We start from the raw sequence: 26,305 nt of genomic DNA, 5'->3' as shown, positions 1-26,305 counted from the left end.
GCGGGTGCAGGACTTTCTGAAAAGGGAGGGTGAACAGCCAGTTGTCGTGGTGCACATTGGTACCAACGATATTGGTTAAAAAAAGGATGAGGTCCTACGAGACAAATTTAAGGAGCTAGGAGCTAAATTAAAAAGTAGGACCTCAAAAGTAGTAATCTCGGGATTGCTACCAGTGCCATGAGCTAGTCAGAGTAGGAATCGCAGGATAGCTCAGATGAATACGTGGCTTGAGCAGTGGTGCAGCAGGGAGGGATTCAAATTCCTGGGGCATTGGAACCGGTTCTGGGGGAGGTGGGACCAGTACAAACCGGAAGGTCTGCATCTAGGCAGGACCGGAACCAATGGCCTTGGGGGAGTGTTTGCCAGTGCTGTTGGGGAGGAGTTAAACTAATATGGCAGGGGGATGGGAACCAATGTAGGGAGACAGAGGGAAACAAAATGGAGACAGAAGCAAAAGACAGAAAGGAGATGAGTAAAAGTGGAGGGCAGAGAAACCCAAGGCAAAAAACAAAAAGGGCCACTGTACAGCAAAATTCTAAAGGGTCAAAGTGTAATAAAAAGGCAAGCCTGAAAGCTCGGTGCCTCAATGCGAGGAGTATTCGGAATCCAGGAGAGGGCTCTGAGCTAGTTAGAGTGGGTGAGAGCTCAGATGAACAGGACCCCAAGAAAGAATGCAAAAGGCAGGAGGCAACAGAGCAGAGTAGCACTGGGGTAAGTGTAAACCACAAGGTGATAGGAAGGGACAATACGTATGAATATAAAGGGACTGCAGGAGGGGTCAAAACTAAAAATCATGGTTTAAAAACTAGCATTAAAACACTCGACCTAAACGCACGCAGCATTCGAAATAAAGTAAATGAGTTGATGGCACAAATCATTACAAATGGGTATGATTTGGTGGCCATTACAGAAACGTGGTTGCAGGGTGGCCAAGACTGGGAATTAAACATACAGGGGTATCTGACAATTCGGAAAGATAGACAAGAAGGGAAAGGAGGTGGGATAGCTCTGTTAATAAAGGATGATATCAGGGCAGTTGTGAGAGATGATATTGGCTCACATGAACAAAATGTTGAATCATTGTGGGTGGAGATTAGAGATAGTAAGGGGAAAAAGTCACTGGTGGGCGTAGTTTATAGGCCCCCAAATAATAACTTCACGGTGGTGGACATCAAGGGAATAATGGAGGCATGTGAAAAAGGAACGGCAGTAATCATGGGGGATTTTAACCTACATATCGATTGGTCAAATCAAATCGCACGGTGTAGCCTTGAGGAATTCATAGAATGCAAACGGGATTGTTTCATAGAACAGTATGTTACAGAACCTACAAGGGAGCAAGCTATCTTAGATCTGGTCCTGTGTAATGAGACAGGAATAATAAACGATCTCTAAGAAAAAGATCCTCTTGGAATGACTGATCACAGTATGGTTGAATTTGTAATACAGATTGAGGGTGAGGAAGTAGTGTCTCAAACGAGCGTACTATGCTTAAACAAAGGGGACTACAGTGGGATGAGGGCAGAGTTGGCTAAAGTAGACTAAGAACACAGGCTAAACGGTGGCACAATTGAGGAACAGTGGAGGACTTTTAAGGAGCTCTTTCATAGTGCTCAACAAAAATATATTCCAGTGAAAAAGAAGGGCGGTAAGAGAAGGGATAACCAGCCGTGGATAACCAAGGAAATAAAGGAGAGTATCAAATTAAAAACCAATGCATATAAGGTGGCCAAGGTTAGTGGGAAACTAGAAGATTGGGAAAATTTTAAACGACAGCAAAGAATGAATATGAAGGCAATAAAGAAAGGAAAGATAGATTACGAAAGTAAACTTGCGCAAAACATTAAAACAGATAGTAAAAGCTTTTACCGATATATAAAACGGAAAAGAGTGACTAAAGTAAATGTTGGTCCCTTAGAAGATGAGAAGGGGGATTTAATAATGGGAAATGTGGAAATGGCCGAGACCTTAAACAATTATTTTGCTTCGGTCTCATCAGTGGAAGACACAAAAACCATGCCAAAAATTGCTGGTCACGGGAATGTGGGAAGAGAGGACCTTGAGATAATCACCATCACGAGGGGGGTAGTGCTGGACAGGCTAATGGGACTCAAGGTAGACAAGTCCCCTGGTCCTGATGAAATGCATCCCACGGTATTAAAAGAGATGGCGGAAGTTATAGCAGATGCATTCGTTATAATCTACCAAAATTCTCTGGACTCTGGGGAGGTACCAGTGGATTGGAAAGCAGCTAATGTAATGTCTCTGTTTAAAAAAGGGGGCAGACAAAAGGCAGGTAACTATAGGCTGGTTAGTTTAACATCTGTAGTGGGGAAAATGCTTGAAGCTATAATTAAGGAAGAAATAGCTGGACATCTAGATAGGAATAGTGCAATCAAGCAGACGCAACATGGATTCATGAAGAGGAAATCATGTTTAACTAATTTACTGGAATTCTTTGAGGATATAACGAGCATGGTGGATAGAGGTGTACCGATGGATGTGGTGTATTTAGATTTCCAAAAGGTATTCGATAAGGTGCCACACAAAAGGTTACTGCAGAAGATAAAGGTATGCGGAGTCAGAGGAAATGTATTAGCATGGATCGAGAATTGGTTGGCTAACAGAAAGCAGAGAGTCGGGATAAATGGATTCTTTTTGGATTGGAAATCGGTGGTTAGCGGTGTGCCACAGGGATCGGTGCTGGGGCCACAACTGTTTACAATATACATAGATGACCTGGAAGAGGGGACAGAGTATAGTGTAACAAAATTTGCAGATGACACAAAGATTAGTGGGAAAGCGGGTTGTGTAGAGGACACAGAGAAGCTGCAAAGAGATTTAGATAGGTTAAGCGAATGCGCTAAGGTTTGGCAGATGGAATACAATGTCGGAAAGTGTGAGGTCATCCACCTTGGGAAAAAAAAAAACAGTAAAAGGGAATATTATTTGAATGGGAAGAAATTACAACATGCTGAGGTGCAGAGGGACCTGGGGGTCCTTGTGCATGAATCCCAAAATGTTAGTTTGCAGGTGCAGCAGGTAATCAGGAAGGCGAATGGAATGTTGGCCTTCATTGCGAGAGGGATGGAGTACAAAAGCAGGGAGGTCTTGCTGCAACTGTATAGGGGATTGGTAAGGCCACACCTGGAGCACTGCGTGCAGTTTTGGTCACCTTACTTAAAGAAGGATATACTAGCTTTGGAGGGGGTACAGAGACAATTCACTAGGCTGATTCCGGAGATGAGGGGGTTACCTTATGATGATAGAGTGAGTAGACTGGGTCTTTACTCGTTGGAGTTCAGAAGGATGAGGGGTGATCTTATAGAAACATTTAAAATAATGAAAGGGATAGACAAGATAGAGACAAAGAGGTTGTTTCCACTGGTCGGGGAGACTATAACTAGGGGGCACAGCCTCAAATTACGGGGGAGCCAATTTAAAACCGAGTTGAGAAGGAATTTCTTCTCCCAGAGGGTTGTGAATCTGTGGAATTCTCTGCCCAAGGAAGCAGTTGAGGCTAGCTCATTGAATGTCTTCAAATCACAGATAGATACATTTTTAACCAATAAGGGAATTAAGAGTTATGGGGAGCGGTCGGGTAAGTGGAGCTGAGTTCACGGCCAGATCAGCCATGATCTTGTTGAATGGCGGAGCAGGTTCGAGGGGCCAGATGGCCTACTCCTGTTCCTAATTCTTATGTTCTTATGTTCTTACGGTTCTAACTATAATCTGACCCTTGTGAAGAGAGAGAATTACCTGAAGAAATTACGTCCATGTATTCATTATCATAATGGAATTGGTAGGGGTGCCTTTTTATTTTCATTCTTTTGTTGGCAGCAGGCGTCACAGGGATAGTAACAACCACAGTGCTCCATTCAATTTGCGAATCTACATACTATATCGAGATCAGCCTACCTACTACATGTCCATAACCATCTCCAAGTTTTACTTGGTATACTGTCCTGAGCTTGCATAACAGCATCTCATATGGAACTTTTGTAAGGTTTACACGCTTTCACAAAAATGCACAGAAAGAGACCACAAACTAAAAATGGTTTAGAGCAAGCTTTTGGGACTGACTGGGTGGGGGAGAAAAAGGCGCCAGCCTGGGGCAGGTTAATCACCGATTAAAAACAATCTCTGCAGTCAGGAGCTAGACCTGATTATGCATCAAAACAAAGGGATTATGCATCAAAACAGGAGGGCAGGAAAAAGAGTGGGACAGCTATAGTGATTGGGGATTCAATTGTAAGGGGAATAGATAGACGTTTCTGTGGCCGCAACCGAGACTCCAGGATGGTATGTTGCCTCCCTGGTGCAAGTGTCAAGGTTGTCTCGGAGTGGGTGCAGGGCATTCTGAAAAGGGAGGGTGAACAGTCAATAGTCGTGGTGCATATAGTTACCAATGATATAGGTAAAAAAAGGGATGAGGTCCTACAAGACGAATTTAGGGAGCTTGGAGCTAAATTAAAAAGTAGGACCTCAAAAGTAGTAATCTCAGGATTGCTACCAGTGTCACGTGCTAGTCAGGATAGCTCAGATGAATATGTGGCTTGAGGAGTGGTGCAGCAGGGAGGGATTCAAATTCCTGGGACACTGGAACTGGTTCTGGGGGAGATGGGACCAGTACAAACCGGACGGTCTGCAGCTGGGCAGGAACGGAACCAATGTCCCAGGGGAAGTGTTTGCCAGTGCTGTTGCGGAGGAGTTAAACTAATATGGCAGGGGGATGGGAATCTATGCAGGGAGACAGAGGGAAGTAGAATGGGGGCAGAAGCAAAAGATAGAAAAAAGAAAAGTAAAAGTGGAGGCAGAGAAACCTACGCAAAAAGCAAAAAGGGCCACATTGCAGCAAAATTCTAAAGGGGCAAAGTGTGTTAGGAAGACAAGCCTGAAGGCTCTGTGCCTCAATGCGAGGAGTATTCGGAATAAGGTGGACGAATTAACTGCGCAGATAGCAGTTAACGGGTATGATGTTAGTGGCATCACGGAGACATAGCTCCAGGGTGACCAAGGCTGGGAACTCAACATTCAGGGGCAGTCAACATTTAGGAAGGATAGACAGAAAGGAAAAGGAGACGGGGTGGCATTGCTGGTTAAAGAGGAAATTAATGCAATAGTAAGAAAGGACATTGGCTTGGATGATGTGGAATCGGTATGGGTGGAGCTGCGGAATACCAAGGGGCAGAAAACGCTAGTGGGAGTTGTGTACAGACCACCAAACAGTAGTAGTAAGGTTGGGGACAGCATCAAACAAGAAATTAGGGAATAATGCAATAAAGGTACAGCAGTTATCATGGGTGACTTTAATCTACATATTGATTGGGCTAACCAAACTGGTAGCAATGCGGTGGAGGAGGATTTCCTGGAGTGTATTAGGGATAGTTTTCGAGACCAATATGTCGAGGAACCAACCAGCGAGCTGGCCATCCTAGACTGGGTGATGTGTAATGAGAAGGGACTAATTAGCAATCTTGTTGTACGAGACCCCTTGGGGAAGAGTGACCATAACATGGTAGAATTCTTTATTAGGATGGAGAGTGACACAGTTAATTCAGAAACTAGGGTCTTGAACTTAAGGAAAGGTAACTTCGATTTTTTGAGGCGTGAATTGGCTAGAATAGACTGGCAAATGATACTTAAAGGGTTGACGGTGGATAGGCAATGGCAAACATTTAAAGATCACATGGATGAACTTCAGCAATTGTACATCCCTGTCTGGTAGATTGTTCCCGATGTTGGGGAAGTCCAGAACCAGGGGACAATCTTTGGATAAGGGGTAGGCCATTTCCGACTGAGATGAGGTGAAACTTCTTCACTCAGAGAGTTGTTAACCAGTGAAATTCCCTGCTGCAGAGAGTTGTTGATGCCAGTTCATTGGATATACTCAAGAGGGAGTTAGATATGGCCCTTACGGCTAAGGGGATCAAGAGGTATGGAGAGAAAGCAGGAAAGGGGTACTGAGGGAATGATCACCCATGATCTTATCGAATGGTGGTGTAGACCGAAGGGCCGAATGGCCTACTCCTGCACCTATTTTCTATGTTTCTATGATTGATACAATCTAACCAAGGAGCCCCTAGATTGATTGGCCAGAGGGGGAAAAATAGTTCCCTACAGAGACTACAAGAAATCAGGACAACAAAGGATCCCACTACGTGTGCATTTTTGGATAATGAGGCACTAAAGATAAGGAGTTATCCTTTGTCCTGTCGTCTCCATGTGCAAATTGTGGACATCCAAGTCCATCACCGCAGCCAGTCAAATGGATCAACACAAAGGATGAAACCGATCCAGATGCATTAACGGAAAACCTAGCCAAGCAGGGCATTTATTCATAAAATGGATATATATGTACGAGCTGGAAGCAGCTCAGAACGGAAGAGGAGAGAAGGAGAAGAAAGAAAACAATCAGAAAGAGGGAACATCGGAGAGGAACAACCGGTCAGGAACCAACGATCACGAGCCTACAATCGAGAAGTCTTGTTCTGTAATTTTTAGTTGTTTTTTGCGCAATAAAACTAACAGTTGGGTTACGCCTAAACTTTGCGTTACATATAGTCCTTTCCTGTAATTCCCGAGGTCTATGAATCAAAGAAGAGTGTAAAACGAACACCCTACAGAAAATGGCGAGTACGGCAGGACCTCGGAGTTTGGAATAGGATCACGGACACAAATCAAGAGCAAGAAACCCTCGGGAGGCTTGGTTAAGTCTCAGGTCGGCTAAGGTAGTCATAAATATGTAAAGTACTCTCAAGGGCGGCTCGGGGAACCAGAGAAGGAGGGAAACAGTCTTAGGTAGGCTAGAGTAATCAAAGGTTGACTAGGGTAGCCACCGAGAAAAGGAATCGCAGGTAGTCTTCGAAGGGGTCTCAGGGAGACCAAAGTACTCTCAAGGGTGACTAGGATAACCGAAGAACTCTGACAGACTCGAGTAGCCACCGAGAGAAGTAATTGCGGGTAGTCTGCAAAGGGGTCTCAGGGAGGCCAGAGGTGATCTCAAGGGCGGCTCAGGTAGCCAGAGGAGAGAAACTGTCTCGGACAGGCTGGAGTAATCTCGGGTTGACTAGGGTAACCACAGAGAGAAGCCAGTGTAACAGCAACCGCAGTGCACTGCAAGGTGGACTCAGGGGAGACCAAGGTAGTCAGGGAAAATTTATTAGCCAGGGGCACTGGAAATGGACTCACCGCAGCAAAGCGCGGTACTGCCCACGGCTAAGAGCAGTCGTAGGAAGTCCATGGAGGCTAAGCTAGCTGCATATATACACAACAAACTGGACATTTCAGAGCCATGGGCACGAGAAATGCTATACTCTGGGGATCAGCAGGAAAAGGCGGCAGAGTGGACAGTTAGTAGTAAAGGGTCAAAAAAGGCGGCGATTTGGCTTATGTGCCCGCAGAAGCAGACACAACTGTTGAGAGAAAAGGTAGGACAGCTGGAGGAGGCGAATAAAAAAATCAAAAGGTGAGATAAGCAGTTTTGAGAGAGAAAAACAGGACCAAGGTATTAAGGAAGAAATTGTGTGTAATCACCTAGAATATTTCCAGTGTCAGGTGACCGAGTGCAAAAGGCAGCAGCAGACGTACATCGAACAAAGTGAAAGGCACTTAGAGAGAGCCAAAGAGGCAGAAGAACAGCTAAGAAAGATCAAGATAGCATATCAGGTAGCGTAGAAACTGGGTTACGAGGGGGCAGATCACAGACCTTGTAAAGAAAGGATCTGCCAGTTAACGGCAGAGTTAGATGGGGCCAAAGGGATGCTCTGTCTCATGGCACCAGGAGGAGGTGAGGAAGTTTGGGATCCAGAGGGGAGAGAGTCAGACGATGGGCCCGAGTATAGCAAGCGTCGGCCGGCTCCCGAGGCACCGGGACCCCCGAAACCGATGTGTCCCTTGAGACAGCAGAAATTCGGCACACCCCTACCAAATAGTGGTCCGGCACCATTACAGAGTGACTATGTGATCCCATACACGCTACTTCAGCTGCAGGTGATGCTGACGGGCATGAAAAAATGTAAGCAAGGAGTTGTTGCCTCTACTCATTTTGCTAACATAGAGCAGATAGCTGCAGCGAGGAGATAGTGAAGTTAACACTGCTCTCCCTGGAAGGGAAGCTATATCAGAGTTTGTCGACAGCCACCAAGTTAAGTGGAGGAACCCCACAGGACTTAAAGGAGGAAATCTTGGCAGCGTTAGGGTTCAGTCAAGGTAGTCCGTTTGGCAAGTAGAACAGACTAGGCAGCAAATAAACGTATCACCTGATAAGTTTGCAGATAGACTCTAAGGGCTACTGGAGGAAATCCGATACAGGCAGACTTAATAGGGGAACCATAATGGCTAACAGTTTGCCATGGCTCAGAGCAAAGGTCAAAGCATGGTTTGACCCAGACGATCCCCAAAATACTGAGGCAGGGGTATTGAGAAGGTTAACTCTAGCATTTAAGTCCAGACAAGGGGAAGAGGAGAAACTAAAAGGGAAGATGCACGAAGTAAAAGGAGAGGTTAGGACAAAGAGAATGGAGACAAGAGGAAGGTAATGTGGGTCGATCCAGAGGGTGTTTTAACTGTGGGAAGTTGGGACACTGGAGCAAGGATTGTAGACTCCTGAGAGGAGGGAAGCCAGGGTACGAGGTTGCTGAGGCAGAAAAAGGCCAAAGGAAGGTAGCCGACGACCCAATACAGGTTTTAGTGACCGCATTACAGCAGGTTATGGGCATGGGTGGAGGAAAGCTGAATGCTACAGTGGGAGAAATGGGACACAATGCGTCAGCGCTCCCACTTTGGCATTGCGCCCAGCCAGAGTACCTGTGTCCTCTCATCCACGATGAGTGGGGCAGGCCATGTGTGGATGTGAAGGTGGAAGAAGTGAGGGGAAGGTATCTGGTAGATACAGGAGCCTCTAGCATTCACCGAATCCAACCACTTCCCTGTGGTCGAGCGGAGTCCCATTTACACTGGCGGGTTTTACGGGTAATGAACAGGCTGGGGCAGTGTCAAACCCCTTAACCATAGAATTAGGGCCTAACACAACAAAGTGGGAATGCATTTTAATGAAGTAGGAACAGCCCGGTTCGGGAGTTCTCGGGACCGACTACATGTTGGCACATTACGCCATAGTGGATATGAAGAACAATTGTCTATGGGGGGCAGTTGATGCAGATAGGATGGGAGAGATCGTAGGGATTCCCAGCAACAGTACCAACAAAGGCAGCACCTGCACGATGAAGCCAAAAGGGAGTTATGACTTAGAAAGATTAGTCGATAACATTCCAGCCAGGTATCAAGGGCATGTACGGGAGAATATGGATGCATTTGCAACGCACAAGCATGATTGCGGGAAAGTAACTGGGGTAGAGGTGAAGATAGACGGGGATCCGATGACACGGTCCCAGAAACAGTATAATTTTCCCTGGGAAGCAGAAAGGGATTTGGAAACTACTATAAATTCCCTGGTGGATCAAGGTGTGTTGAGAACCATAGTCACACATGTAAACTCACCCCTATGGCCAGTAAAGAAGCCCGATACCTCATGGAGGGCCACGGTAGATTACCGAGTCCTGAATAAAAATATTCAGCCTGTGCACCCATAGTAGCATTGGTAGCAGATTTGATAGGGAGAATCCCTGCGGCCGCAACAACTTTTACCGTGCTGGACATTTCAAATGGGTTTTGGTCCATTCCCATGAGATGGGAGGACCAGTATAAAGTTCCCTTTACCTTTAAGGGTCAGCAGTACATGTGGACATGTCTTCCACAAGAGTTTCACAACAGTCCCTCGATCTTTCACCAGAGTATGGCCGAGGCACTAAAAGGTTTTAGTCAGCTAAATCAGTTGGTCCAATATGTGGACGACCTGTTGTTATTCTCCAAAAGTGTGGAGGACCACGGGCCATTATTGAGTGAATTGTTGCATTTGTTAAAAGAATCAGGTTTTAAGGTAAACCCAAAGAAAGCTCAAGTCGGCCAAGAGGAGGTGCAGTTTCTAGGTTTGACCATTAGAGCAGGAGAGCGCACTATAGATGGAGCTAAGAGAAAGGCAGTCCAGGAACTACCCGTTCCTAAGGACGTGTCTGGAGTAAGGTCTTTCCTGGGAACAATGGGTTACTGCTGGGAGTTTATCGAAGGATATGCAGCCATGGCAGCTCCTTTATTGAGGCTTCTTAGGAAAGGAGTAGAGTGGGAATGGAGTGAGAGTTGTCAGGAAACTTTCATCCGGTTAAAAGGAGGTGGTACAGACAGAACCAGCGTTGGGAGCAATAAATGGGGACCAGGACTTTAGTCTGGAGGTAGCAGCTACTAGGGGATAGCTTGAGTGCAGTGTTGCTCCAGGAGTGACACAGCAAGCTGAGACCAGTGGCCTACGCCTCCTGGGTTCTCACAGAAGTAGAAAAGAGCTTTTCGAATTGCGAGCGACAGCTGTTAGCAACTTTTTGGGCAGTAAGACATTTTCGGTCACTCACAGGGTTAGCTACAGTGACGCTACTGACCTATCACACCCCGACACAAATGTTACTGGACGGTAGAATGAAAGATGTGACAATGAGCTGTAACAGGATTGCCCGCTGGACATTGTTGCTTACCCAGTTAGACCTGAAGGTAGAACGGCTAGGAGAACCAAAGCTAGCCCCGAACATGGTTTATCCGGAGGCAGCTCACGTGTGTTCAGTGGAAGGAGCGTGGGATGTAGATGTGGGATTCCGAGCAGGGGAATGTCTGACAGGCAGAGACATTTAGGTAGATGGGTCTAGTTCAGTGACGAGCGGAGAGAAAAAAAACAGGATGTGGGATTTACGATCCTGAGGCAGGGAGAGAAAAAGCCATAAAACTCCCCAAAACTTTGGGCCCAAGTTTCAGATTCCCGGTAGAACGGCGCACCTTGGAGAGGCCCGCCTAATTTCGAGAACTGAAAAAGTGCCAAATACTCATCTCTCAATTCTCTGATATCTGTAGGTGTTGGCAGCTCAGCGTGACACAGCAGGAGCTGCTGGGGGCGGAGCTACAGCCCTGCACCAAAAAAAAGAGTGCCGGTTCCTGGCCCTCCCAGCGCGTCCCATCTCTGGGCAACGACCCTATCCCGGGCTGAGTGGCCTGACTGCCCGTACCTCCTTGGCGGTGGGGCCCACCCGACCAGCATCTCGTCGGGGGCGGGCCCCACCCGAACTCCTCCTCAGTGGCGGGCCATGTGAGCAGTTGGTCACAACACTCTGGGATATCAAGCAGGCTTACACACAGTTCGAAGGGAAGCGTCCTTTTGGTGTTTTGCTGCTCTACATGGGATGGAATAAGCACTATGGCTACCAGTTGTATCAAAGTGACCCCAGCGGAAACTACGGAGGGTGGAAGGCCACCTGCATTGGGAATAAAAGCGCCGCTGCAGTATCTATGCTGAAACAAGACTTCAAAGAAGGAGATATGACTTTGCAGTCAGCACTTGCATTGGCAGTTAAAGTGTTGAATATGACTTATGGACGTCAGCAAACTAACGGCTGGAAAGGTGGAAATTGCAACACTAACCAAAGAAAACGGGAAAACGCGCATAAAGGTGCTGAAGTAGGAGGAACTGGAGGGTTTGATTAAGTGACATGAGGCAGAAGAAGCGAAATGTGAACGTGAGAAAAAGGAGGAGGAGCATAAAGAGGACAAATAGAGCTGCAAATGGATCATTGAAAATCTAGTTGACTGCAGGTTCTCAATTTATAGAATTGGTCGTACCAGATACCATCCAGCCTTCCTCTTCAGTAGGCTGTTGGAGGGCTCCCGGTGCTGCAGTAGGTGAGTAGAAACTTTTAATTTTTTATTTGATTGATTTTTTATTATCTTTTTTATTTTGTTTTGATTGATTGATTTATTGGTTGATTTATTGATCTATTTATCATTTATTATTGATGATAGCTCTTTATTGATAAAAGTGAAGCTTTTAATGCTTTGTAAAATCCCCTAACTTCCCTTCCCCCCCCCATCTCTCGCTACCTGCGCCTAATTTAAAGTACAGGCAAGGTTTTTCTGAGCGTACAAAAATCGACACTTACTCCGTTCTAAATTAGTTTGGAATAACTTTTCACTGCCTAAACTTGCAAAACAGGCGTAAGTGGCTGGTAACGCCCCCTTTTGAAAAAAAAACTGTACAAAAACGAAACTATTCTAACTAACTAGAACTGGAGCAAACTAAATGCCGAGAATTGCGATTTCTAAGATACTCCATACTAAACTAGTTGCTCCAAAAAAATAGGAGCAACTCGAGCCGAAATTTGAGCCCTTTAAGTGTACAGCAGGCCGAACTGCAGCTGTAGCGTATGTGGTCACACACCCTAGTGAATTCCCAACTCCCTATACGATATGTTTGGACTCCATGTTCACTTGTAACTCCTATACAGAGTATTTGGCAATATGGGCTAGGCGAGGATTTAAGTCCTCAGACAGGGAGTCGTTGGAGATGGTTCCTCTGTTAAAAGTCATTCTGGACGTCACAGGTAGGGATCAGAAGGATTACGACATGAGAAAGCTGACACACTGGCCAAAACAGGGGCAGGTGAAGGAAAACCTTGGGACCATATGACTGTGGACAGATCATGACTGTAACAGGCAGAGAGGGGTCCAAAGAAGTACCATTGCCGCCTGATTTAAAACAGGCTCAGCTACGAGTTGCAGAACTTAGAGCAGCGATTAGAGACAAGATAGATGGGAAGTCTGTAGCGGGACCTTTGGGAGCTGCAGACAAGCAGTAAGACAGGGAATGCTATTTAAAGTAGACAGTTGGATCGTGCCTGGGCAGTGCAGGGAAGAATTCTTGCAGCTAGCTCGTGGGGGTCCAGGGGCTGGACATCCAGGGACAGAAACGACGTGTAATAAAGTGGAGGCCGTGGGATGGTGGCCCGGGCTTAGAAACAATGTAAAAGATTGTCAGAATTGTCTGGTATGTGTCGCAAACAATCCAGACCCACACCGGAGGAAAGCTTCGTTGGGACACACGAGGAGGATAGAGGGGCCATGGCAGTCTATACAGATAGATTTCATAGGGCCACTGCCCACCTCAGGCAGAGGCTATAAATATTGCTTGGTGGCAGTAGATCTTTTCACGAAATGGATAAAAGCTTTTCCTTGTAGGGCGGCCACCGCAGTAGTCACAGCAAAGATTCTAGTGCAAGAAGTATTTTCTCGATGGGGACTGCCCATAATAGTGGAATCAGATCAAGGGAGTCATTTCACCGGAGTGGTAATCCAGGCCACCCTAAAGCTGTTAGGAATACAGGGAAAATGGCTTGTGGCGTATAACCCCCCAATCGTCAGGTCCAGTAGAGAGGACAAACCGGACCTTAAAAGAGGGGCTTAGGAACGAGACAGGAAATACCCCAAAGAGATGGGATGAGATCCTACCCCTAATACTAATAAGTCACCGAGCCAGTCTCTCTAAAAGTACGGGACACTCCCCACATGCGCTGATGACAGGAAGACTTATGAGGACTCCGACACATATTAGCACCAGTCCTGAACGAAGCGCAGATTAAAGAGGTCACATGGGACAGGTTTGTCAGAGGTCTGTATGATACTCTGAAGGGGTTGCATTGGGAAGCAGCTAACAATATGGGCAGACAGCACCAGCAGAATAAACTGCTGCTGGAACCCAGGGTTACACAGGAATGGAGGGTAGGGGATCGGGTAATGGTCAGGAATTATGCCAGAATAGGGGCATTTGAACTGTTGTACAAAGGACCATTAAGCATAGTAGACAAGACAAGCCCTTTGGTCTATGCAATCCAGCTGCCAAAATAAATAAAGTGGTTTCACATAAACCAATATAAGCTGTGCAACCCTGGAGAGAAAAGTAAAAAACGGGAACTGTGATGAGTTTGATCAATGTAAGCCTTTCACCCATGCTGTGGGATGATGATAATGGAGATGTAAGGGACGGAGCATTAAGATGGAGTGGTCGGGTGCCGTGACCTAGGATGACTTGGACGCCTCCTCCATCTCCACCTCCGAGTCTCTGAAAGCCCAAGCATCAGGATAAGAGAAGAGGGAAGCAGTGATCTTAAAAGAAAAAAATGTACATATGTATATAACTGAAGAAGGACCTGTGAGGGGGAGCCCCTACAGAGCAAAAGTATTTCTTTAATTTGTCTTTATAGGAGCGAATCGAGCCAGGGATACGAGATGAGGTGGACGTTGTGGATAGGCCTATGGATGACCCTGATTATAGCAGGATGGGAAGAACAGGGAGACACCGAGACATTCCTTACATATGGGAGTATGGGAGGAACCGGCCCCACCGTAACTCAAGGGGGAGCAATACGGAGCAACAAGGGCACAAACACCTATGCACACACTGGGAGTTGGCCAGGGTGGTTAGGGTCAAATTCGACCAAGTACTCCAGACAAACAGAGGGTAAACTTGAGGAGGTATCAGTGTTCTGCCCAAGGGTAAACATCACGAGCAGAATGGTACGGATGAGAGAGGGTAGACGAGTTTGTCTGGAATGTAAAGCAAGTACCCACATGGGAGGATGGTGGTGGTTACGGAAAACAGAAAGGGGAAAAATTAATGCATCCACAGAATGGGAGAAATTGGGTAATAGTTCAAACAGGCGGACCACAGGAACAAAGGAAGGGGCGAAATTGTGTTGGGAGAAATGGTGGAAGGAGGAACAAGGGATTTATGTCTGTGTGGTTGGATCTAACCACAAGTGCAGGGGAGGTGTGGCGATCGTTTTTAAACGACAGTGGCAGGATTCTGGGTCGGGAATGAATTGGACACAGGATTTTGATTCTTGTGTGACCTGAACCCTCCAAAAACAGTCAATGCAACCGAACTGATCGCGAGCAGATTAAAACCTCTCCCTAAAATGCTGGAGATTCCAAACTAAGAAATTCCATGTCCTGTCCTAACACCTGGGCCTAAGAATGGGCTGGCGTTAATCCCAACAGAAAAAAATGTTGCATCATGCTGTGTATTACGAAATAGCATCGGGTATTCTGAATTTAACAGAGTTACAATTACCCCAGTGGTGCCGGCCTGAAACGGAAAAGTTATATGAACGATTGTTAAAAGAAATGTTTAAACAATTCGATCAGAAGAATTATGGGGACGAAAGTCAGGAGGAAGTGTACAAACCAATAAGCAACAGCCAGATGGGTTATGGGAGACAAAAAAGGGAACTGATGAATGATGTAGCTACAGTGTTTAATACAGGGACATCACTGGTCAATAGTGTAGACAACGCGCAGTTGCAAGTCCAAGTAAATACCTAAAGGGAACAGTTAAAGAAAATACTGGAAGAGAGTAGTGACGTAGAGGGTCACAAACTACAGGAGGACCAGGTAATGACAATCCATTTGAAGGAGATGGTAGCTGAGGTGGAGACACACGCTCAGACCATCAATGCTTTAATAAAGGAGGGTAGAAACACGTCAGATCAAGCTGTTCAGAATGACGTGTGTGTCATGTATGGAGCTTGGTTGTTAAATGAAGGACGCAGTAATTTAGAGGATTTAAAACAAGGCCACGTACCATCACGGGTCAGTAACAGGCACCTAAAAGCTTTGAGTATCTCCAATAACCTTCTGAATTCGTGCCATCTATGGTCAGCCTCTGAAGCGTACCCAGTCCCGGTCAACTGTGGTCAGAGTAAACAGTCTGTAATGGGGATAGTGCTTAGAATACCGGTGATGGATCAGTCGCAATGACCTGTACCGGTATATCGGGTGGGAAACATTGGGGTAATTTGGAACGGAGTACATGTGAAACATCATAAAACCCCTCAGTATGTGGTGAAGCTGGGAGACTCAATAACTGGTGCTATTCTGGAGAGATGTCAGAGAGGAGGTACACATGTGGTATTGTGCCCCTAGCATCTGAATCCTTTCGATCGGCCAGCATGTGGGTTCAAGTACGGGGACGGGCAGCCTATAAGCTGCATCATGGAAATGACGGCTCACGACCATGTCCCGCTATAGGTTGTGTACAAGAGAAAGAAACATACTCTGTCACCACCAGTGAAAGTCGGTACAGCAGGACATTTGGTGTCCAGTGATAGATTCTACCTTTTGTTTCAAACCCCAGGTAGAGATACTAATAGCACAAGAAAGGATAATTCCTATCTCAGACCACAAACACATAAGTATCACAGTCAACAGTACTTTACCAAACCTCCAGGAATACATATCGCATTTTGGATACGATATCCTGCCATTACCCGAACATTTGACCGAACTATTAAAGGACATCGAACTATCCCACAAACATTATCACACGTTACACCAAACGAACAAAAAAAGAAGGGAGGAAATGATTGCCCCTCCACGATGGGACTTGGGATTCAATATTGAGATCCCCCTGGGTTCGAATCGTATCACACTCATTAGTAATTGTACAGTTGGTAATAGTGTTGTATCTATTTATCTTGTCCTGTAAATTAAAATAAAAGACGAAGGAAGGGAATCTTGAAGGGTTATTAAAATTAATCAAGGCCAAAGTGTTTGTAAAAGTATAAACTGAAGTCAGATGAATCAAGGCAGAACATTGTTTTGTTGTAAAAAAACATTGGTTTGTTGTAAAAGGTACTGCTTTGTTGTAAAAGGGATGTAATCTGGAGTTTTGGCTGAAGGCTGCAATACACCCAAAAAGGCTCATGGAAAAGAAGTCACCGAGAGTAATGTGTCTGAGTTTATAACAAGAGACATTAAAGGGGGAAGTATAAGGTTTACACACCTTCACAAAAAAGCACAGGAAGAGGCCACAAACTAAAAATGGTTTCGAACAACTTTTGGGACTGACTGGATGGGGGGAGAAAAAGGCGCCAGCCTAGGGCAGGTGGGGACTCATCACCGATTAAATAATCTCTGCGGTCTGGAGCTAGACCTGATTATGTATCAAAACAAAGGAATTGATAAATCTAACCAAGGAATCCCCGGATTGATTGGCCAGAAGGGGAAAAACAGTTCCCTATGGAGATTACAAGTCTGCAAAGGATCCCACAGGACGTGCATTTTTGGATAACGGGGCACTAAAGATAAGGAGCTATCTTTTGCCCTGTCGACTCCGTGTGCAAATTGTGGACATCCAGACCCATCACCGCAGTGAGTGAAACGGATCACCATAACGAAATCAATCCAGATGCATTAACTGAAAACCTAGCCCAGCAGGACATTTATTTATAAAATGGATATATATGTATGAGCTGGAAGCAGCTCAGAATGGAAGGGAAGGAGAAAAAGGGAACCAAAGGAAGAAAACGACCAGAAAGAGGGAACATCGGAGGGGAACAACCGGTCATGGAACCAACGACCACGAGCCTACAACTAACTGGACGGGTGATTGTATGTCTTCAGTCAATTCTCTCAGAAGTCTTGTTCTATCATTTTTAGTTGGTTTTTGCGTAATAAAACTAATAGTTGGGTTAAGCCTTAACTTTGCGTTACGTGTAGTCTTTTTCTGTAATTCCCAAGGTCTACAAATCATGGTAGTGTAAAAAAACGAACACTCTACACTTTATTGAAGGCTTTCTGGAAAAAGAGATATTGTATTATAGGGCTTTCCGCTGCCCACTTGGAATGTCACTCTCTCAAAAAGGGAAAGTACAGGTATACACAAATCAGACATTCTCTAGTCTTTTACAATTTTGTCCCCACAATTTTAAGTAATTAATAATGTACCTTGTAGCTTTCTGCTCCTTGCATAATGTCTTTTATGGAAAAAGACAATTTGTCTCGCTCAGACTTTACAATCTCCATCTCTTCTGTTAACAGTAGCACCTAATTGAAAATAAAGAACTCTTTGTACTAAGGACACATTGCAAACATTAATTTCAAATGGAAAGGGAAAATTTTGACTGGATACCTTACCTGTTTTTTGCTGGCATCAAGTTCTTTCTTGGCTTTCACAGCGACAGCTTTAATCTTGTTCATTCGGTTTTCCTTGTCATTGCTTACTTTCTCCAGAGCAACTGTTTAAAATTAAAACATTACCAATAAGCCAATCAAAATTTTTCTAATTCTTTTTTTTTTTTAAAAACATTGCTCTTAAGATATCACTTTCATGGGGTTGCTCAAGTTAAAACTGAAAATAATTTTAAGGATGCGTTTATTTGTACTAACTGAATTGCAGCCGTTTCTCTGATTGGCTTTCCATTATCACATGACCTATTGCTGATTGGTCCCCTTGGGAGGATAAGCCCCACCCTGAAGTTTCTCTGGAATGTGGAAATAGAACCACCCAGCCCAACTTTGCAGAGTGTAACATGATCCATTTGGAATTCAGAAGTCAGAAAGGACACATTCCTCCCCATCCCAGCGCAAGTGCATCCCTCCCCCAGCCGAACTCCCTCCCCACCCCAGCGCAAGTGCATCCCTCCCCCAGCCGAACTCCCTCCTTACCCCAGCGCAAGTGCATCCCTCCCCCAGCCGAACTCCCTCCTTACCCCAGTGCAAGTGCATCCCTCCCCACCCCAGCGCAAGTGCATCCCTCCCCCAGCCGAACTCCCTCCTTACCCCAGCGCAAGTGCATCCCTCCCCCAGCCTAAGTCCCTTACCCAAGCGCAAGTGCATGACCTTACCACCCCCCGACCCAAAATCCAGGCTCTCTCTCTTCCCGCCCACCCGCCCAAACCAGGCTCTCTCCTCTCTCCTCCCCCCCACCCACGGCTCTCCCTCACCCCCCCACCCGGCTCTCCCTCTCTCTCCCCACCTCCTCTACCTGCCCCCAGTGTGTGTGTGTGTGTGTGTGTGTGTGTGTGTGTGTGTGTGTGTGTCTCTCTCTCTCTCCTCCCCCCGCCCCCCTGTCTGTGTGTGTCTCTCTTTCTCTCTCTCTCTCCCATCTCCCACACCCCACCCCCACCGAATCCGAGTTTGTGATCATCTGTGTCTACACTTAATCCTTGTAACTTTCAATAGTGTACTTGGCTATCTTATAAAAATGTCCATTCCACTCATTTGCTGGTCTCACTTGTGACACATTCATTTTGTATTCATGTCCTCTAGTCTTGAAATCACAGTTTATGTCATTTATTTGTACTTTATTTGTCAGCATTATCAAGTCCTGAACACTATCCTTCCTCCTTCCTATTTCTTTCTCCATGAAATCAAATCAACTCTATGTCTTAATAGCGTAAAAGTTTAAGTCCTGTGGTCATTCTTCCATGAAACTTCTTGCATGCATTAATGTAGTTCTGGAAGTAATTTACCCAAAATTGAACATACTGTAGTCTTCTAAGAATTCAAAGTTGCTTTGTTCAGATTCTCTGATGATTCAAGCCATTTGTAATCGCTAAAATCTTACTTTTCTATGTTACTTACGTTGTTTGCTAAAAAGTTGTTCAAATTTAATAAATCTCAGGGGTCGGCGAAATCGGAGGATACTTAAAAGGAGCAAATTGCACGAACTCGGGCACAAATCTTCCAGAAATCACTGAATATTGGAAAGGTGTTTGGGGATGGGAGAAAGGCAAATTGGTTCACGAATGGGGAGGTCTTGCAAATGTAACTTACTTGTTTTCTTTGAGGAATGACAAAGGAGTTGATGGGAGTAAGGCAGTGGATGTGATATACTTGGATTTCAGTAAGACTTTTGATACAGTTCCTCTGGAAAGTCGAATAGTGAAAATAAAGAAAGTGGGAATCGGTAGAAATATTTTACAATGGATACGTATTTGTCAGCCAATAGAACCCAGAGGGTAATGGTACATGGATTGTTATCAGCCTGGGAGAATGTTGCCAATGGTCCCACAATGGATCTTGGGGACCATGAAAAAGGTCCCACAGTGGGTCTTCGGACCTCTTTCAGGAAGGGGGTACTGAAGTTGCATGTTCAGCCATGAACTCATTGAATGGCGGTGCAGGCTAGAAGGGCCGAATGGCCTACTCCTGCACCTATTTTCTATGTTTCTAAATGATCTGGAGCTAGTAATCATAAACACAGTGGCTACATTTTCAGTTGAACAAAACTAATGAAGGTGGTAGACTCCAAAGCTCAATAAGACAAGCTACAGAAAGATTTGAATACACTTGCGAATTGGGCATACAGGTGGCAGCTGAAATTCAGTGCAGTGAAATCCGCCCCCCGCCTCTGCCCGCTGCTCTCCTCCTGGCTCAGGGCTCGGCGGCCCAGCAGGGAGCTCAGGGCTCAGCAGGCAACGTGGTGTTCGGGGCGGTTCCGGATTGGGGGCGGGGGGCGGGGGGGGGGGGAGGGGGGGAGAAGAAAGAGGGAGAGAGAAGGACGCATGCGTAGAAAAGGGTTTGTGGAAATTGCTGGGGGAGCAGCAGGAGACACATGCGCAGAAGCGCGAGTTAGGACAAATAGTCACTCCATAATTTTAAACACGGTGCTGGCCAAGAGTTTCCTCTTTGGGTGCAATTGGCGATCCAGCTGCAAATTGCGCTCAAAATTGTGCTAGTTTTGATAAGTGTTTTTCCCCTCGAGTTTCCACAAACTCATTTCCATATCGCCGAAAAAAATTGTGCCACGAACCAGCGCAATCGTGCAGCTTTTTAGAACGTCAGTTTTTTTTTAAAAACCTTTGCATTAAATAATTGTGCTGAGAAAACCAGCGCATCCCAGCAGAAATTCCTGCCCAAAACCAATACATTAAAATCATAATCAAAATAAGGTTCACAAAAATCATATGCAAGTCTGTCCTTATGAACTGGAAGATACTGTAATGCCAAATTACAATTTTAAAGGGCTGGATTTTCGGCTCCCTTGCGTGTCAGTTAGCGCCCCAGAGGGGCGATAACGGGCGTTTCTAGGTGTTATGACAGGCGTTCAGTTTTTACCGCCCGGCCGGCAAATTTGGCCCATGGTTTGTGGCGGCGCAAAAACTTACCGCCCCGCCCTCTAGTTTCACTGGGATCATGATGTCAATCCTCGTTCAACGCTTCACTAGCGCCCCGGATACAAAATTCGGCCCCAACGTCTTATTATCCAAAAAGAACATAGCAATTGCTAGACAATAAAGGACCATGGTCCATTTAGTTTGCCTTCTACCATCCTGGTAGTTGCAAGATACAACAATAATGGAGTTGTTGACGAATCATAATAATCAATTAGTCGACAACAGACCCAGACCCAGCAAGGAAAACCTCAATGGAGGAGAGTCTTGGGAACCATGGGTCCAAAGTCACCTGTTCCTCCCAAGCATGCTATCACATGTAATTTCTCAGATAACTCATAACTCATATCCCAAAGTCATATTTTCTGAAATAAATCCACCTAATTTGCATTTAAATGAATCAATACCAACCGCTTCCACCAACTCCCGAGATTGCCTGTTCCATAGATTGAGCACTCGCTCTCGGAAATATTTTTTCTACAGATGTGATTTGAATTTACCCTCCTTGAAGTGTAAACCGTGTTCTCCATTACAACAGTGACTACACTTCAAAATTACTTAATTAGCTGTAAAGCACAATGTGACTTCCTGAAGTCATGAAAGGCGCTATATAAATGCAAGTCTTTCTTTCTCTGGATCTATTGAGCTGGATAAGGTGAAATAGCTTGTCATGGTCTACATTATCTAATCCATTTAGAATCATAAAAACAGCAATCATATCGCCTCTCAAACTTCTCTTTTCTAATTAGAATATGCACAATTTACATAATTGCTCCTCATAATCCAATCCCTCTATCTGTGAAACAGTCTGGTTTCAGTCTTCGATATCCATTCAGTAGCTGTAATATCCTTTTGTATTGTGAGGACTAGAACAGTACACTATAATCTATGTGTGGTTACATCAATGATTTATAAAAAGTGGATAGATTTTCTCACTATTTTAGCTCAATGGTGACCATTTAATACATTCCAACATCGGATTTGCTTTACTCACTGCCACTGAGCATTGTTCTCAATCAGGACCCCCAGATCTCTTTCATTTTTCATGGATTATTTTATTTCCATTTACGTAATATTCCCTTCCTGAATTTTTTTTACCCCAAGCACTTTGCATTTCACTGCACTGAATTTCAGCTGCCACCTGTATGCCCAATTCGCAAGTGTATTCAAATCTTTCTGCAGCTTACCTTATTGAGCTTTGGAGTCTACCACCTTCATTAGTTTTGTTCAACTGAAAATGCAGCCACTGTGTTTGTGATTACTAGCTCCAGATCATTTACAAAGTTATTAAACAAAAGAGGTCCCAAGACCCACCGTGGGACCTTTTTCATGGGTTCCCAAGATCCATTGTGGGCCATAGAAATATAGAAAATAGCTGCAGGAGTAGGCCATTCGGCCCTTCGAGCCTGCACCGCCATTCAATAAGATCATGGCTGATCATTCCCTCAGTACCCTGTTCCTGCTTTTTCTCCACATCCCTTGATCCCCTTAGCCCTAAGGGCCATATCTAACTCCCTCTTGAATATATCTAATGAACTGACATCAACAACTCTCTGCGGCAGGGAATTCCACAGGTTAACAACTCTCTGAGTGAAAAAGTTTCTCCTCATCTCAGTCCTAAATGGCCTACCCCTTATCCTAAGACTGTCCCCTGGTTCTGGACTTCCCCAACATCGGGAACAATCTACCCGCATCTAACCTGTCCCGTCCCGTTAGAATCTTGTATGTTTCTATGAGATCCCCTCTCATCCTTCTAAACTCCAATGTATAAAGGCCCAGTTGATCCAGTCTCTCCTCATATGTCAGTCCTGCCATCCCGGGAATCAGTCTGGTGAACCTCCGCTGCACTCCCTCAATAGCAAGAACATCCTTCCTCAGATTAGGAGACCAAAACTGAACACAATATTCCAGGTGAGGCCTCACCAAAGCCCTGTACAACTGCAGTACGACCTCCCTGCTCCTATACTCAAATCCCCTAGCTATGAAGGCCAACATGCCATTTGCCTTCTTTACCGCATGCTGTACCTGTATGCCAACTTTCAATGATTGATGAACCATGACGTCCAGGTCTCGTTGCACTTGCCCTTTTCCTAACCTGGCACCATTCAGATAATATTCTGTCTTCGTGTTTTTGCCCCCAAAGTCTCACATTTATCCACATTATTCTGCATCTGCCATGCATTTGCCCACTCACCTAACCTGTTTAAATCACCCTGCAGCCTCTTAGCGTCCCCCTCACAGCTCACACCGCCACCCAGTTTAGTGTCATCTGCAAACTTGGAGATATTGCACTCAATTCCTTCATCCAAATCATTAATGTACATTGTAAAGAGCTGGGGTCCCAGCACTGAGCCCTGCGGCAGTCCACTAGTCACTGCCTGCCATTCTGAAAAGGACCCGTTTATCCCGACTCTCTGCTTCCTGTCTGCCAACCAGTTCTCTATCCACGTCAGTACATTACCCCCAATACCATGTGCTTTGATTTTGCACACCAATCTCTTGTGCAGGACCTTGTCAAAAGCCTTTTGAAAGTCCAAATACACCACATCCACTGGTTCTCCCTTGTCCACTCTGCTAGTTACATCCTCAAAAAATTCCTAAAGATTCGTCAAGCATGATTTCCTTTTCATAAATCCATGCTGACTTGGTCCAATCCTGTCACTGCTTTCCAAATGCGCTGCTATTTCATCCTTAATGATTGATTCCAACATTTTCCCCACTACTGATTCCAACATTTTCCCCACTAGCCGGACTATAATTATGTTTTCTTTCTCCTTCCTTTTTTAAAAAGTGGTGTTACATTAGCTACCCTCCAGTCCATAGGAACTGATCCAGAGTCGATAGACTGTTGGAAAATGATCACCAATGCATCCACTATTTCTAGGGCCACTTCCTTAAGTGCTCTGGGATGCAGACTATCAGGCCCCAGGGATTTATCGGCCTTCAATCCCATCAATTTCCCTAACACAATTTCCCACCTAATAAGGATATCCTTCAGTTCCTCCTTCTCACTAGACCCACTGTCCCTTAGTACATTCGGAAGGTTATTTGTGTCTTCCTTCGTGAAGACAGAACCGAAGTATATGTTCAATTGGTCTGCCATTTCTTTGTTCCCCATTATAAGTTCACCTGAATCCGACAGCAAGGGACCTACGTTTGTCTTCACTAATCTTTTTCTCTTCACATATTTATAGAAGCTTTTGCAGTCAGTTTTTATGTTCCCTGCTAGCTTCCTCTCGTACTCTATTTTCCCCGTCTTAATTAAACCCTTCGTCCTCCTCTGTTGAATTCTAAATTTCTCCCAGTTCTCAGGTTTGTTGCTTTTTTTAGCCAATTTATATGCTTCTTCCTTGGCTTTAATACTTTGCTTAATTTCCCTTGTTAGCCACGGTTGAGCCACCTTCCCCGTTATATTTTTACTCCAGACAGGGATGTACAATTGCTGAAGTTCATCCATGTGATCTGTAAATGTTTGCCATTGCTTATCTACTGTCGACCATTTAAGTATCCTTTGCCAGTCTATTCTAGCCAATTCCTGCCTCAAACCGTCGAAGTTACCTTTCCTTAAGTTCAGGACCCTAGTTTCCGAATTAACTTTGTCACTCTCCACCTTAATAAGGAATTCTACCATATTATGGTCACTCGTCCCCAAGGGGCCTCGCACAACAAGATTGCTAATTAGTCCCTTCTCATTACACATCACCCAGTCTAGGATGGCCAGCTATCTGGTTGGTTCCTCGACATATTGGTCTAGAAAACCATCCCTAATACACTCCAGGAAATCCTCCCCCACCGCATTGCTACCAGTTAGGTTAGTCCAATCAATATGTAGATTAAAGTCGCCCATGATTACTGCTGTACCTTTATTGCACACATCCCTTATTTCTTGTTTGATGCTATCCCCAACTTCACGATTACTATTTGGTGGCCTGTACACAACTCCCACTAGCGTTTTCTGCCCTTTGGTATTCCGTAGCTCCACCCATACAGATTTCACATCATCCAATCTAATGCCCTTCCTTTCAATTGCATTAATTTCCTGTTTAACCAGCAACGCCACCCCACCTCCTTTTCCTTTCTGTCTATCCTTCCTAAACGTTGAATACCCCTGGATGTTGAGTTCCCAGCCTTGGTCACCCTGGAGCCATGTCTCCGTGATGCCAATTACATCATATCCGTTAACTGCTATCCGCGCAGTTAACTCGTCCACCTTATTCCAAATACTCCTCGCATTGAGGCACGGAGCCTTCCGGCTTGTCTTTTTAACACCCTTTTCCCCTTTAAGATTTTGGTGTAATGTGGCCCTTTTTGCTTTTTGCCTTGGGTTTCTCTGCCTTCCACTTTTACTTTTCTTCTTTCTATCTTTTGCTTCTGCCCCCATTCTACTTCCCTCTGTCTCCCTGCAAAGGTTCCCATCTCCCTGCCATATTAGTTTAACTCCTCCCCAACAGCACTAGCAAACACTCCCCCGAGGACATTGGTTCCGGTCCTGCCCAGGTGCAGACCTTCCGATTTGCACTGGTCCCACCTCCCTCAGAACCGGTTCCAATGTCCCAGGAATTTGAATACCTCCCTTCTGCACCACTGCTCAAGCCACGTAGTCATCTGAGCTATCCTGCGATTCCTACTCTGACTAGCACGTGGCACTGGTAGCAATCCTGAGATTACTACTTTTGAGGTCCTACTTTTTAAATTTAGCTCCACTAGCAACATTCTCCCAGGATGATGACAATCCATGTACCATTACCCTCTGGGTTCTATTAGCTGACAAATACATATTGTTGGTGATGCCTACAAAAGGCACAGCAGGGGGTCCGGGGAGCCGGGTCGAGGAGGCGGAGCGGCAGAGTTGGGAGTTCGTTGGTGAGGCTTGCCGGTGCAGCTGCAGCAGGGAGGCAAAAAGTAGAAAGAAATCGAAAGATGACATCACAGCCAAGGGGGTAAGTGATTGGCTGGTGATTGGTAAGTAGCTTTTCTTTTCTTTATCAATAAGTAACATTTAACATTGTTGTTGCCCAATTAGGTTAATCTAAGGGTTAAAACATGGCAGGAGAGCTCAGACACATGTTATGCTCCTCCTGTACTATGTGGGAAGTCAGGGACGCTTCCGGTGTCCTGACGACTACGTGTGCGGGAAGTGTATCCGCCTCCAGCTCCTGACGGACTGCATTGCGGAACTGGAGCTGCGGGTGAATTCACTCTGGAGCATGCACAATGCTGAGAATGATGTGAATAGCACGTTTAGTGAGTTGGTCTTACCGCAGGTAAAGGGTCCACAGCCAGATAGGGAATGGAAGACCAAATGGAAGAGTAGTGCAAGGAAGGTAGTGCAGGGATCACCTGTGGTCATTCCCCTGCAAAACAGATACACCGCTTTGAGCACTGGGGGGAATGACTCATCAGCGGGGAGCAGCAGCAGCCAAGTTCATGGCACCCATGGCTGGCTCTGCTGCACAGGAGGGCAGGAAAAAGAGTGGGAGAGC

At 45.4% G+C, this 26,305-nt stretch overlaps 1 protein-coding gene across 1 annotated transcript in view; it reads right to left on the bottom strand.

The window, feature by feature from the left end:
• The window catches only part of LOC139275108 (GRIP and coiled-coil domain-containing protein 2), a 98,145-nt gene that overhangs the window by 46,497 nt on the left and 25,343 nt on the right, over positions 1–26,305 (bottom strand). Inside the window, exons 8-9 of the mRNA XM_070892119.1 lie at positions 17,842–17,942; positions 17,653–17,751 (exon numbers count right to left, since the gene is read on the bottom strand). Of these exons, the coding sequence (XP_070748220.1) occupies positions 17,653–17,751; positions 17,842–17,942 (200 nt within the window). The remainder of the gene's footprint in view (positions 1–17,652; positions 17,752–17,841; positions 17,943–26,305) is intronic.

This window comes from Pristiophorus japonicus, chromosome 10 (genome assembly GCF_044704955.1).
Source record: "Pristiophorus japonicus isolate sPriJap1 chromosome 10, sPriJap1.hap1, whole genome shotgun sequence".
NCBI classification, from domain to species: Eukaryota; Metazoa; Chordata; class Chondrichthyes; family Pristiophoridae; genus Pristiophorus; species Pristiophorus japonicus.
The sequence above is the reverse complement of the archived record's forward strand: the minus strand, read 5'-3'. Positions and strand labels throughout refer to the sequence as shown.